This window comes from Cotesia glomerata, linkage group LG3 (genome assembly GCF_020080835.1).
Source record: "Cotesia glomerata isolate CgM1 linkage group LG3, MPM_Cglom_v2.3, whole genome shotgun sequence".
NCBI lineage: Eukaryota > Metazoa > Arthropoda > Insecta > Hymenoptera > Braconidae > Cotesia > Cotesia glomerata.
In genome coordinates this window covers 10,343,380-10,357,624 of record NC_058160.1, presented here as the reverse complement: position 1 = coordinate 10,357,624, position 14,245 = coordinate 10,343,380, and the positions used below count along the sequence as shown (strand labels likewise).

Below are 14,245 nucleotides of genomic sequence, written 5' to 3'. Positions count from 1 at the left end.
ATATAATAAAAGTTCATTTATAAATTATTGGTGTAATTAATAAGCAATTTAATTGTATATTATAGAAGAAATTTGATTGAAGAGATGAGTAATGATAATGGTAATAAAAATGAATAATAATAGAAATATATATAATAATATTTACGTAAATATGTAAAATATGATCTTTGACATGTGTAAGGTACGTACAAATATATATATATATTGTGAAATAGTTTAAGTTTAACATGACGTGAAGATGCGTCGATTAGTTTATTAAAACTTTCGCAATAATGGTTGTTCTTTCTGTTGGCTCAACAGAACAGCAAGTTAGTAGTATTAACTTTTATGCTGGTGTTTACTGTTTATGGAGGATCATCTGTTGAGTCTGTGTTGTGTGTTAGCATTGTATAGAGGTGAGTTAAGTCAACGTAAACGATAAATTATGTGTTTACAATATGAATAGAAATTATTTTTACAGAAGTATTTATATATACATCTCTTCTGCTCGGTGAATTTTATTTTAAAATATTTTTTAAAATAGAGTTTTTAGGATATTATTGTGATTTACTATACAGGATAATTTGAAACTCAAGAGGAATGCGTGTGTGTAAGCGTAGATAGAAGCAATTGACGAGTTAAATGATGCGAGTTTCGTTTACTTACGCAAATATATTTACTTACATTCACTTGACGTCGTGAAACTAAAATCTAACGGGTGAGTTAACTGTGTGCAGTGGAAGCGAAAGCGACACGGGTCGATGAATAAATTAATTGTGATGCACTTTGTATATATACGACTTTGTTGATGATAAGACTTTGCTCTAAGAGGTTGATTTTTTTATTAAAAAATATTTCTTTCTAGTAATTCCACGATTATTCATTGTTATTATTCAAAGCTTGTTTCGAAAATTTAAATATTTATTTTCATCTTTTTTTTATGTTAAGTCTTTTTTAAATTTTTACTATCAACAGTCATGTTTAACTCTATCATTAAATTCAAAATATCTAAAGTAAACTAATTGATTTTTTTAAAAATAAATTATACGTCATCATTATATTTATCATCAAGAAAATTTCTGTATTATCATATATATTGTACGTGTCAAAGATCTTGACTCTAATCTTTGATTAAATGTCAGACGCGCTTACATAAGTGATCTAAATTACTTTTGTTATCGCAATTTACGCATTGAAATAAAAAAATATAAAAACTTTAATCCGGAAAATAATATTTAACATTTAATATCAGTATTTGCATTTATCTATTTAATTAATAAAGGAGGGCGATAAATAACCGGAGTGATAGTGAAATAAACGGCAATTATAAAATAAAATATCTAGATATGAATGTGAGGAAAAATGATGAAAGGGAAACAATATTCACGAGTGAGATTGCGAATAATAATCCAAGGTGGTATGATTGATAATCGATCTCTGGAGAACCCCATATACATTAATACTTAACCTCAGTAAAGTCCATAAGTCTGAAACGTATTAAACGAAGATGAATTCGTTCCACACCGAGGCCTAATTGTGCACAGCCAGTGGTCCAGTCTCGATAGCTCGCGTATAAGGGGTTATACACATTACATTTATAATATATCTGGTTTGGTACCTCGTGTACGTTCTCCACGCCCCGATAGCTCGCTTTAAATTCAGCTCTCTCATGACTAAAGACCATAATGCCGTATGTTATCTCTTATGTGTTATGTGTTATAATATCACTTGCAAAGCATTACCGCTTTTTAAAATACTTTTTGTTTAATGAAACCAGTGACCCCCTATCGATTGCCGAGGATCGACATCGATCCTTGTCAGCCCTCGATTATTTCCCTCCGTACTGGCCATAAATCCTTAAACTGATTTCTGTTTTATTCCATTTTCATTCAAACTTTTTCATTGTACTCACGATGAAAGTTTCTTTATTCAAATCTTTTATTACAATTAATAATATTAATAAAAACTAGCAAGCTTGCAGTCACTCTGCGACTGCCGTGACTTGTGAATTATAAATAAATAAAATTTTGCTTTATTAAATAATCACTTTTGTTGAACTGCATTGTACTTTTTTAACTGTTGACATTTTTAAAGATATAAGCTCATCCCGATTTTACACTCATCAAGAGCTTTCATTTGAGTACCCACATACATTTTGATATATTTTTCATATATACATATATATAAATATATGAAAGAATGATTTGGGTACTCAAATGGAAGGTCTCGATGAGTAGAATGTCGGGATGAGCTTATATCTTTAAAAATATCATTACACGGAAAAAAATAAACTGTTGCTGCAACAGGAGGCAGTCATGTTGCAGCAACAGGATTTACCTGCAGCTGCAACAGGGGGCAGCCGTGTTGCAGCAACAGAATTACTACTGTTGTTGCGACTTAATAGTAAAATATAGTTGGATCATTCCATGTCAAATTGACCAACAGTTGGATTGATCCTTTTTGACTTGGATAAATTCTGGTTAGAAATTTTCTTTTATCAAACAACGAACTTCTGCCAGAGGAAAAAAAATTAAAAAAATTTTTTTTTTCAAAAGATATGAAAATTCAAAATTTGCTATTTTTTCAATTTTGTTTTTGAAATATCTCGTATGCTATTAGAGATACAGGAATGGCCTTTTGTTTGTTTAAAAGGGGACACTTAGGGCTATTGAAAAAAAAATATTTTGGAAAAAAATTTTGAAAAATGCCAAATTTGTCAAATTTTAAATTTTTAAAAATCGTCAAAAATGACGATTGACATTAAAATTTTGGCTCAATTATTTTTGTATAGTACCGTGTACTGATCTTAAAAGACCCTGAAATATTTAGAACTATGTTTTTTTTTAAATATGAATTTTTGAATTTAAATAAAAATTTTTTTCTTGTTTTTTGCAACTTTTAAATAAGGTAAATTTATACAGATACATAGTATTGTAATTTTGAGCATTAAAAAATTAAATGCATGACGTGGAAATATTAAAAATAAATTAATTTCAATTTTTTTATGTTTTTTTAGAGTAATCTTAAAGTCAGGTTTAACACATGAGATAGTTTCTTATTTTTTTTAACGCATGATATATTTTGTCCGTTTCTTCACTTCAATAACAGTTTTTAACGTCAAATAACTCAAACAGATTATAAATTTCCAATAAAAATCAGAAACAATATGATGAGAATATCAATTTTGTTTCGTTTTTTCGAATATTTTTCGATGTTTTTTCGATGTTTTTTCGATTTTCAAAAATTTAAAATTTGACAAATTTGACATTTTTCAAAATTTTTTTCCAAAATATTTTTTTTTTTTTCAATAGCCCCAAGTGTCCCTTTTCAAACAAACGAAAGGCCATTCTTGCATCTATAATCGCGTACTAGATATTTCAAAAACAAAATTGAAAAACTGAAAAAATAGCAAAATTTTGAATTTGCATATCTTTTGAAAAAAATTTTTTAATTTTTTTTCCTCTGGCAGAAGTTCATTGTATGATAAAAGAAAATTTCTAACCAAAATTTATCCAAGTCAAAAGGGGTCAATTCCAACTGTTAATCAATTTGACATGGAATGACCCAATTATATTTTACTATTAAGTCGAAACAACAGTAGTAATCCTGTTGCTGCAACATGGCTGCCTCCTGTTGCAGCAACAGTTTATTTTTTTTCGTGTAGTTGACAAGATACACGGAAAAAAAATCCTATGAAAAATTACAATAGTAACATCGTAATCCAGGACTAGACTTTCAGTAACTTGATTTTTACGATGCTGCCGTCTACAGAATACAATTTGAATTATTGAAAATTACGATGTTATTTAGTAAATTTTTTTTCCGCAAGAGCAAGTGAATAAGGACGCATACTATATGTTTTGATAAAAGAGAGACAGAGTCCAGTAGTTTGCGACGCCACCACCGAAAGATGACCAACTACTGTATGGAGGGTTTTATTATGTGACTGAACAGGAATTTACGTATTCCTTCCGATAGTGTAAGGGGATAAACCTTGGACTTCTGGCGGAGAGGTCACCGGGTTCGATTCCTCGGTGATACAGAATTATTTTTTTTGCCCTCCGGGCGGAAAGTGGCAACTTTCGTCCCGCTGCGCTAAACAAAGTTGCCGCTTTCCGCCTTCGTCGGACAAAAAAATAGTATACACTCCACGGGAAGTAAATAAGAAAGCCTCAGATCACATGTTTGTTGACCTCGGCTTCGCCTCGGACAACAATTACATGTGATCTGAGACATTTCTTGCTTTACTTCCCTAGGTGTGTAATATACTATTTCGATGATCTAAACTTGTTTTCAATTTTAGTGATAGAAATTTACGATGTTGCATCGTATAAATTACGATGTTTGAGTTTTGGTCCGGCACTACAATGTCCTATACTAAAAATTACGATGTTTTCATTGTAATTTTTCGTACAATTTTCTTTCCGTGTAGAAATGTCAGTTCTTAATTATTGACATTTTTAAAAATATGAGCTCATCCCGATGTTACACACATCAAGAACTTTTATTTGAATGCCGACATGCATTTTGATATATTTTTCATAAATGCATATATATAATATATATAAATACTAACATGTAATTATTCTAGCTAATATTCATTGTAACTTCCAATATGCAATCATTATAACATTCCCGTGTCTTTCTTACAAAAATGAACAATAATTGATATGAAAAAAAAAATTTTTAATGAGCATTGAAAGTTTCAGTTGAAGAAATTGCAGGTCTCATAAGTGAAGAAATCTGCCTAATATATAAACATAACCAATAGAATTAACAAATTTATTTTAAACAAATTACAATCGAATAGAATAAATTTAGTTACAATAAGAATTCATTATTTCTAAGTTAAAAAAATATAGGTTCCGTATAAGTAATCACCACCATTATATACTAAAACCTTCTCCGAAGCACGCTGCATCTTATGGTATAAGTATTATTCCGATTGGTTCAGTAGTTTTCGGAGTATAACCGGACAAAAAAACCGGCTCTCCATTTATTAGTATAGATATGAAAAATTGATGTGGGTACTCAAATAAAAGGTCTTGATGAGTAGAATGTCGGGATGAGCTTATATCTCTAAAAATGTCAATAGTTCTCGAGATACTAAGTCGTTTCTTAATTATGTATCTAGAGTTAGAGCATTTTCGAATGCAGCCTAAGTACTTATCATCATAAATTGACTATTGGTGAAAATGATATGAATCCATGAAAAGGCACAACTCCAGATCAAGACTTTTTCAACGATACCAAATTTAACGATAAAAACCCATTTGATAATATAAATACACTGGCCACAAAATTTTGCTTATTCTCTTAATAATATAGATAATAATAATATGTTTGAAGATTGATAGGCATTCGGAATGAGGAAAAAAATATCAGTATTATATTTCATTTGTACAACAAAAGAAAAAATAAATAATTTTAGAGGATACGCGAGTTCTACAATAATTATTTATATTTTTTGTCTGGCCATTATTCCTTCCGATAATCACGACCTCGTTAGGCAATACGTTTTTATCTACCTGCTACACTATTGTGTCTGCCTTTAATTCTTGTTCCCTCTTTCCTGTTGATCTCTCCCTTCATTTTTTAATTAAGAAAAAAAAAACTTAACTCCTGACGGCTTCGATCATGATCGATGGATCTATCGATTGTTTTTAACAATCGACCCGTCAATCGCGACGCCGTCGGTGTCAGACCTTTTGTAATTGGCGGTGGCCAAAATCATCTGAACTTAAAAATATTCGAGAATAACTGACGGAGAGAGAGATGAAAGTAAAGAGGTATTTACTCAACAAAGAGACGGGAAATTATCGAACGTCCAATAGACATGTAATTATAACATTTTGACTCACATATTACATCCGTATTTTGCTTTGAACTGGTTGCTTCTTTATCATCAATCATTTTTTTTTATTTTCGAGCCTCAAATTAAGTCTATTAGCTATTAAGTGGAATGATTTATTTATCGGTAGATTTATTTATCGGCAAATTATTCATGAAATCCTTTCATCATTTAAATTATATCAAAAAATAATAATTTTATTTCTAATGACTTTTATTATTGAGAAATTTTTTCGGTAATTAGAATAAATTTTCTATGTATATAATTATATTTTTAATTCAATTAAGAATATTAAAATACCGACCGAAAATTCTTGAAATATTTTCCGATAATAATTTAAATATTTGATTGAGCAGCCGCCCATAACTCTTATAGTAATTTAAAAAGTAATTGTTACATAATAAAACGAAATTTTGAGTGTATTGTAGTTGTTAAGAAGCCCAAGAGTGACGTGTTGGAAATACAAAACACGATTGACTCGGATCGTGGATGCTTGTAATGCATTGAAAAGGATCATCATTGACAGACGTTAATAAATGACAGAGCACAGGTGGGTGGCTCGTTTCGAGCTCTTTTAAAAGTTCAACAGCGCAAGAGCAACCCATTATCATATTATCCTCGTTTGTAACTACAAATTGAGTTACCCTTGTGCGAAACCCGAGTGTCAGATATAAATCTTCTCTATGTAAGTAGTTCGTCTTTAAGAAGTTAACCTCAAGTATCAAGTACGATGATTGACATCTTTGCTGAGCTTAACAGTTACTAACAAAGTAATAACCCGATAACACACTCATTATTTATATAAATATTTATTTATTTATTCATTAGTGTTACCAAAAGTATAAAGAGAAACTTTATTATTTATTATTTAAATATTTAAATATTTGTTAAAGCAGAAGGAGCGGTAGAGGCGTAAGCATAAATGAAAGTAAAGATGATGTTAAAAAAATCTAGAAATATTACATTTAAGTCAAACAGAATAAGAACGGCCTAATTATAGACGAACAAGAGAAAGGATGATACGCCCTGTGAACTTGGGAGCACTGTCGTTATATTAGTCCATACTACTTTATGATGTTAATGATATTTAGTAACCTTGCCGTGGAAAAAGTGAAAATATATAGAAGTGTTTATTATGTGTTCAGCCTTTTCGGCGCTCACCGGTAATCGTTTGAAACTCGAAGATTTTTTTTTTTTATATTTATTACCATTTCGGTCATTAGTGTCTTCTGACTAGTGACCTATTAAGAATTTTTGGGTCGTGAGAAAGGGACAATCATTTAAAGTAACTATTTTTTTTTTTTTTAATCATTTATGTACCAAGAAAACTTTTATACTTTTATCTCGACAAACATTTTCTTAATTGTTTTATTTCGATTTACAATAGACGGTCGGATGTCATATGTCAGATGGGTTTAATTAATTTCGGCGCTACCTATTGATTAATTCAAAGTGTCGTAAGGTAGAAATTTTTCTGAAAGGTTAAAAATCTCTTAGCTGAGTAATTACTTGTGGTTTTATCTAATCATCCGGTCATAAGTCTCTATTAATATTTATTTATAGTATCGAAACTCCAAAATTGATCAAATGAGCGGCCGCGAAGTTTGATCGAAATTATATGAAGTGTCTCGTTCGAAGATGATAGTTTCATGTAGTCATGCTTCAATCCACAACGTTCAACGCTTAAATTCAAAATATTTTTGCGCTTTCCGCCATATTGTCTCGACATGCGCCCTCTTTACTCATATTGTTTTGTGTGACGAATATCACGAATTATCACGACTTACCTTGAAGATGATAGTGGGAATAGTTTTCTGTAATTTTTAATATTACTTTTGGGTCAGAACAGGGCGGGAGACTATCATCTTCGAACGAGACACTTCATATAATTTCGATTAAACTTCGCGGCCGCTCGTTTGATCGAACAATTTTGGAGTTTCGATACTATAAATAAATATTAATAGAGACCTATGACCGGATGATTAGATAAAACCACAAGTGATTACTCAACTAAGAGATTTTTAACCTTTCAGAAAAATTTCTACCTTACGGCACTTTGAATTAATCAATAGGTAGCGCCGAAATTAATTAAACCCATCTGACATATGACATCCGACCATCTATTGTAAATCGAAATAAAACAATTAAGAAAATGTTTGTCGAGATAAAAGTATAAAAGTTTTCTCGTTTGATCGTACAATTATATTATGTGTCTCGTTCTCGATGATAGTTTCATGTAGTTCTTTAAAGCTTGAGTGATAATTCTTAGTTTCTGCACTCTATTTTATTTTTAACCACAATACATTTATATTATTATTGTTATTATTATTATTTTTTTTAAATGTTATATATTATTATTTTTATCTTACATCTATTCTAAAATTGCCTTAGCAAACTGGTCGTTTGTAGCCAATACTGGGCGATTGTAAAACTTAAAGAAGGTCTGAGAGCTTGGAGACCATCCAGCGCAGGACTTTATAACTGATATGTCGACCCCACGCTTATGAGCAGTTGACACTGCAGCGTGTCTCGTGCTGTACGCCGTAAACTTTTTGACATCAACTCCTGCTTTACCTAGTAAGGCCTTGATCCAGTGGCTAATAGTCTGCGATGAGGCCTCTTTAAAAGGTTTCATAGTCGAGAGAAACAAATTATTTGTTTCTTTCTGTCTTCGCTCCTTGGTATAATCCAGGTAGACTGCCGATGCTACACAGAGACCTGGTTTATTCTTAAAAAATGGCAAAACTAGTTCCGGTTGAAAACCGCCAGGCTTGGTAGTTTTTATTTGATCTGGAATCTTTATTTTTATGCCAGACTTTGATGTCTCAATATTATCTATATTTATTAGGGCTAAAGTTTGAAGCCTTTGGCCCGTTGTCAGTGTCAGTAAAGTTGCAACTTTTTCTGCCGCATCTTTAATTTTTAAATCCTTCAGAGGATGTTTTTTCTCCATGTACTCAAGAACTGGTGTGACATCCCACGTCGTGTTGTACCTAGATTTTGTAGGCCTCTTTTTAAAAACCCCTTTCAAGAATCGTGTAATTAAACCATCTTCATTAATATCATAAGCTGATATTAATGCTATTGTAGACCGAGCTGTGTTTAATGTGCTATATTGAGCTCCTTCCTCAAAGACTTCTGACAAAAATCTAATGATGTCTGTAGTTTTAGCATTATACATGTTGATGTTGTTGCGGTGTGTAAAAATCCACCAGCGCTTCAGGCTGCAATTGTATTGCTTTAAAGTTGACTCGGTTATGGCACCCACCATGACATCCGCTGTTTCTTCTGGAACTCCTTTATTTATGTATGCCGTCCTGATAACTTTCCTGCCACCAATGAAAGGTGGAACGCTAGCGGATGACTCCTGTCTGTAAGGAGAAATTAATAACTTAGTATCAGGTTTAAAAACTATTGTTGGCTCGATTAATAGTGATGTGAAGAGTGGATACCACGGTTGTGTAGGCCACATTGGTACTACTATTGTGGCCTATATATACATAAAAGTTTTCACCTCTCCATGAAACCGTGAACGCATCAACAGAGCTGGCTTGCGGATCCGGAAATCTCGAATAAAATTTTTTACACTTCCTATTCAACCGAGAAGCAAACAAATCAACTGAAAAAGGACCTAACTGTTTTTCAATTTTTGAGAAAGCATGTCCTGACAGTTCCCACTCCGAATCAAAATTTGCATTGCGTGATGCACTATCGGCTTCAGTGTTCTCTGCAGACGAAATATAAGAAGCTTTTAGCCATAAACCTCGTTCTTCGCACCATTTCCAAATCTTATTTGATAACATGCTTAGGTGTCGAAATCTTACTCCACCTGCTCTGTTGACGTAAGAGATTGCCGTAGTGTTGTCTAGTCTAAGTAAAATTTCGCAGTTTGACAATTTAGATGCAAAGCATTTAATCGCAAAAAAGGCTGCCAATAATTCAAGATAATTTATATGCTTCTTTTGTTCATTCTCGTCCCAAAACCTGAACGCTTTTACCCCATCACAGTAGCAGCTCCAGCCCGTCAAGGAAGAGTCAGAGAAGATCTCCATCGCGTAACTCTGAGTTCTGATCGGATTGGCTCCAATTGCTGCATTTACTTTCCACCAATTTAGATCCTCCGAAATGTTCTCATTAATAATTATATTACCTTCATAATTACCATCATTGAATTTTAAAGCCAGATATTTCTGTCTTTCCAATTGCTTGCAGTGTATGAAACCGTACCCTACTGCTGCGCAAGCTGATGTTACTATCCCGAAAAACTGCGAATTTCCTAATCTTAACCGATCTACCAACCTTAAACTCATTTACTAGCTTGACAATAGTTTCTTTCTTTTTACTTGTTAGATTTAAGGACAATTTCGCTGAATCAATGACAAACCCCAGATATTTACACGTCTGCGAAGCTACAAGTGAACTCTTTTGGAAGTTTATAATGAAACCCAGCTTCTCCAAGAATCGTATTGACTTTCTCATGTTTTTCTCACAGATAACTTTCGATTTATTTATAAACAAAAAATCATCCAGGTATAATACTAATAATATCCCCCATGATCGAAGTGTATAAACTACTGGTTTAGTTATTTTAGTAAATACATAAGGACTAGAGCATAGTCCAAAAAGAAGACATAAATATTGATACAACTTCCCCTTAAATCTAAATCTTAAACATTTTCTGTGTCCTGGATAGATCGGAACTATCAAATATGCATCTTGGAGATCCATACTTCCAAGATAGTCACCTGGAGATATTAGTCCTAGAGCGGACCTCATATCTTCTAATTTAAAATGTGGAGGATCAATGAATTCATTGAATTCTTTTAAATTAAATATAAAACGATTTGTGCCATCGGGTTTCTGAACTAGAAAATACGGAGGAATAAATTGGTCATCACACTCTTCACATCTTTTAATCGCGCCTTTAATAATTAATTTATCTATTTCTACTTGAATTTTTTCTGTTTCTTCAACAGATAAATTTCTTTCTTTTGGGGGAATTTTTTGCGTCAGTGTTTGTGTAAATGGAATTTTATATCCATTTATATAATTTAAAACAACTTTATCAGTGGTAATCTCTTTCCAATTGTTTATAAAATAACGCAAACGACCCGCTATTTTCTTTACCTTATTTCTTCAACGATGATTGGCTCGTCGTCTTCGATGTTGTCTTGGACTGCTGCGTGTACGGCTGCTGTTGATAGGACCTGTGTGTCCTCGGTTTGAACCTCGATGCACGGGATCTTTGGTTGTAGCCCACCTGACGGTATTCCGACGGTCGTCGTCTCCCATTTCCCTGACTCTGATGTTTAGTTGTCAACTTTGGTGTCGGTTTGTCTTTAATACTAGCACAAGCTTTCTCTATCTCCTTGACATCTTTGACCTTTTCCTTAAGGTCATCACCATAAAGCCATTCCTTTGATAACATTGTGTCCACCATCGGTTTGATGTTTTTGTTTAACTGAGAAGTAATGTACGACTTCCTCGCCACCGATTGTTGGTAAAACACATCTGTAAGGATCTGGCCCATATGACTTATGTAATTAGTCAGAGCGTCCTCGTCAACACCTTCTTCTGGTTGATCTAATAACAGAGATACTGCAGCACCTAAAGCACATAATGCCGTGCCTACGCAATTTTGAGTTTCGGCAAAATGTTCATCTCTTTTCTTAGCTATGTCGCTAAGAAGAGGAATTATTTCCAAATTTAGTTTTAGTGCTTCAGTATAAAAATCACCTTTTCTCTTGTATGACTCTAAGATCTCTTTTTTATTTTTCTCTGGAAGACCCTCGATCTTCCATTTTCCCTACGTATCATTTACTTGTGGATGATACTTGATGTTCTTAAGATTACCTTCATTTGTATCCAAGCCTAGAATTTTTAAAGCATCATCTTTCACCACTTCTAACTGATCCGATGCTTTAGATTCAGCATCAGTTGGCTCCATCACCGGTTTTTCCGGCGTTTCAGTCATGACCTTCCCAGAGTCAGACTCAATGTTTTTGTCTTTCTCAGCATCTGAGAAATAATTAAAAAATAAATAAATCAGCAATTTTTTAGGGAAAAATGACACTTATTGTGTTCTTGTGATATTTATGTTCTTATTGAACTTTATCACCAAATTAGCCATGGTCGTATGGACCTGGTACTGTCGTGTGGACAGACCTCTCAACCTTCGTATGTAAAGTTGAGAATATTTGGGCATTGTATAAATAATTAGTGTAATTTACCTGATGTAACAATAGGCGGGCCTGAATCTACATGAGAATTAACTGCTGATCTTTGTTCTTGTTGAACATTTGCCAGCATTTCAACCACCTTTGTGAGGTTATCTACGCGAGCTTGTAATTTCTCCCATTTATCCTCTTTCTTACGTCTCGATTCTCTTGAACGAGATCGTGAGCGAGATCTAGAGCGTTTCTTGCCCATGTCGACAATTTAATTTTTATTATAAATATAAATATTTATTTTATTTCAACAGTTGCGTATAAAAACGTGTTGATATCTCAGCACGACGAAACAATATGAGTAAAGAGGGCGCATGTCGAGACAAGATGGCGGAAAGCGCCAAAATATTTTGAATTTAAGCGTTGAACGTTGTGGATTGAAACATGACAAGCATGACTACATGAAACTATCATCGAGAACGAGACACATAATATAATTAAACATTTTAATTAAAAATTTTGTTCTACGTTACTAATTAACTAGCAACCAGTCACTACGTGGCTGCCGTGACTTGTGAATTATAATTATAAATAAATAAAGTTTTGCTTTATTAAATAATGACTTTTATTAAATTGCACTGTACTTCCTTAACTATTGACGTTTTTAAAGATGTAAGCTCATCCCGATGTTACACTCATCAAGAGTTTTCATTTGAGTACCCACTTGCATTTTTAATATATTTTTGATATATACATGTATATAATATATATAAATATATGAAAAATTGATGTGGGTACTCAAATGAAAGGTCTCGATGAGTGTAACATCGGGATGAACTTATATCTTTAAATATATAAATAGTTCACGAGACACAAGGTCATTTCTTTATTATGTATCTTGAGATAGAGAATTTTCGAATGCAGCCTAAATACTTATCATCATAAATTGCCTATACAGGACAATACGACGGGGCCAGATATGGGCCATGCTTGGCGCAATGCTATCTATCTCTGGCCCATGCTTGTAAACCCGCTTTGGCCCAGCCTTGGTAGAAGTCTGGAGTGATAACAGGGTGCCAAGCTTGGTTGCCTAGACTGGCCCAAGCATGATAACCAAGATTGGTCCAAGTATGTTAACTAAGACTGGCCCAAGTTTTTAAGCCAAAGCAAGCTCAGGCTTATTCACCACTATAGAATTTACTAAAAGAAGTAGATTACAAAATATATTTAGAATTTAATTGTTTAATGTGAAACCAAATTAGTATTAAGAACTCAATTTCGAATAAATTGAATTCTCTGAAATAAAATAGTAAAATTCTACGAAACGGTTAAATTATTTTGTATAAAATGAGTAGTTAGTTGAAATTATGAAAAAGGAATTTTTTAATTGTCAATAATTTATTTCAATTTTGATATATAGCTAACGCAAGTTTAGACAACTTAACTCTTAATTTAGACCTAACTTTCGATAATTATAGAAATAAAGTGAAAATCGCATTTACCTTAACCGAGATTCGAACCCGAGCCACGCGCTTGCCAGACCGACCACTAACCCCTACGCCATACGACCGATAAGTTAACGCACATCTCCCCATTCATATAAGCTAAATCTATATGGTGACAGAGTGTGACGGTTTATTATTTATATAATTGATGTTATTTAATATTGTGTTTTGATAAAAATTATCTATTTTTTACAAATGTTTATTAACTTAAAAAAAAAGCAAAAGTCAAGTTCTTACATTAACTTTAGACTTTTTAAATCGTTCTGTATATTTTTAATATCATATTATAATATTTTAATTTTTTTTAAGACCGTATCAATTTTGACGATATACAATTGTTTTGTTGAAATAATAAATATTCAATTTTAGCATTTGCTATCAAATATTCGTTAAGTAATAAATATTTACTGTTCCAAATTATATTAATTAATGATTAATTAAATTTGGATTTCCCATTGAATGGCCAAAGTTAGGTTGCCCAATTCTGGCTCAAGTCTGAGTTGCCATTCAACGGCCAAGGCTAGGCATCCCAGTCTTGGCTAACGCTCGGGTAATCATTGGGTCGACCAAAGCTAGGTTGCTCAGTCCTGGCCCAAGTCTGGATCGCCATTGAATGGCCGTAGCTGGGGTCCCAGTTCTAGTCCAAGCTCGGGTAATCATTGGGTTGACCAAGGCTAGATTGCCCAGTCCTGGCCCAAGTTAGGGTGACTCTAGGCTTGGCCAAGGCTAGGTTATTCAGTCTC

At 32.9% G+C, this 14,245-nt stretch overlaps 3 protein-coding genes across 3 annotated transcripts in view; 1 reads left to right on the top strand and 2 right to left on the bottom strand.

Moving 5' to 3' along the window:
• Positions 1-235: 235 nt before the first annotated feature.
• Positions 236-14,245, top strand: part of LOC123260552 (lactase-phlorizin hydrolase-like) — a 34,694-nt gene continuing 20,684 nt past the window's right edge. The window contains exon 1 of the mRNA XM_044721707.1: positions 236-395. The gene's annotated coding sequence lies outside the window, so the exon portion shown is untranslated. The remainder of the gene's footprint in view (positions 396-14,245) is intronic.
• Positions 8,200-12,259, bottom strand: LOC123260554. Its single transcript, XM_044721708.1, has 4 exons — positions 12,061-12,259; positions 11,730-11,848; positions 10,958-11,636; positions 8,200-9,201 (listed from the first exon to the last, which is right to left on the bottom strand). The coding sequence occupies exons 1-3, from the start codon at positions 12,257-12,259 to the stop codon at positions 10,959-10,961; spliced, it is 996 nt and encodes a 331-aa protein (XP_044577643.1). The 3' UTR covers positions 8,200-9,201; position 10,958.
• On the bottom strand, positions 8,202-10,140 carry LOC123260555. Its single transcript, XM_044721709.1, has 2 exons — positions 9,467-10,140; positions 8,202-9,201 (listed from the first exon to the last, which is right to left on the bottom strand). Exons 1-2 carry the CDS (start codon positions 10,138-10,140, stop codon positions 8,202-8,204), a joined length of 1,674 nt encoding a protein of 557 aa, XP_044577644.1.

Bases quoted from the DNA above. Each gene is read 5' to 3' on its own strand.
- LOC123260554 (XM_044721708.1), bottom strand. From the start codon at position 12,259: ATGGGCAAGAAACGCTCTAGATCTCGCTCACGATCTCGTTCAAGAGAA. The intron at 11,849-12,060 runs GTAAATTACACT...ATTATTTCTCAG, and splicing joins CCCGCCTATTGTTACATCAG to ATGCTGAGAAAGACAAAAAC. The intron at 11,637-11,729 runs GTGAAAGATGAT...AATGATACGTAG, and splicing joins CATCGGATCAGTTAGAAGTG to GGAAAATGGAAGATCGAGGG.
- LOC123260555 (XM_044721709.1), bottom strand. From the start codon at position 10,140: ATGAGTTTAAGGTTGGTAGATCGGTTAAGATTAGGAAATTCGCAGTTT. The intron at 9,202-9,466 runs GTTAGGTCCTTT...TTCTCCTTACAG, and splicing joins TTCTCAAAAATTGAAAAACA to ACAGGAGTCATCCGCTAGCG.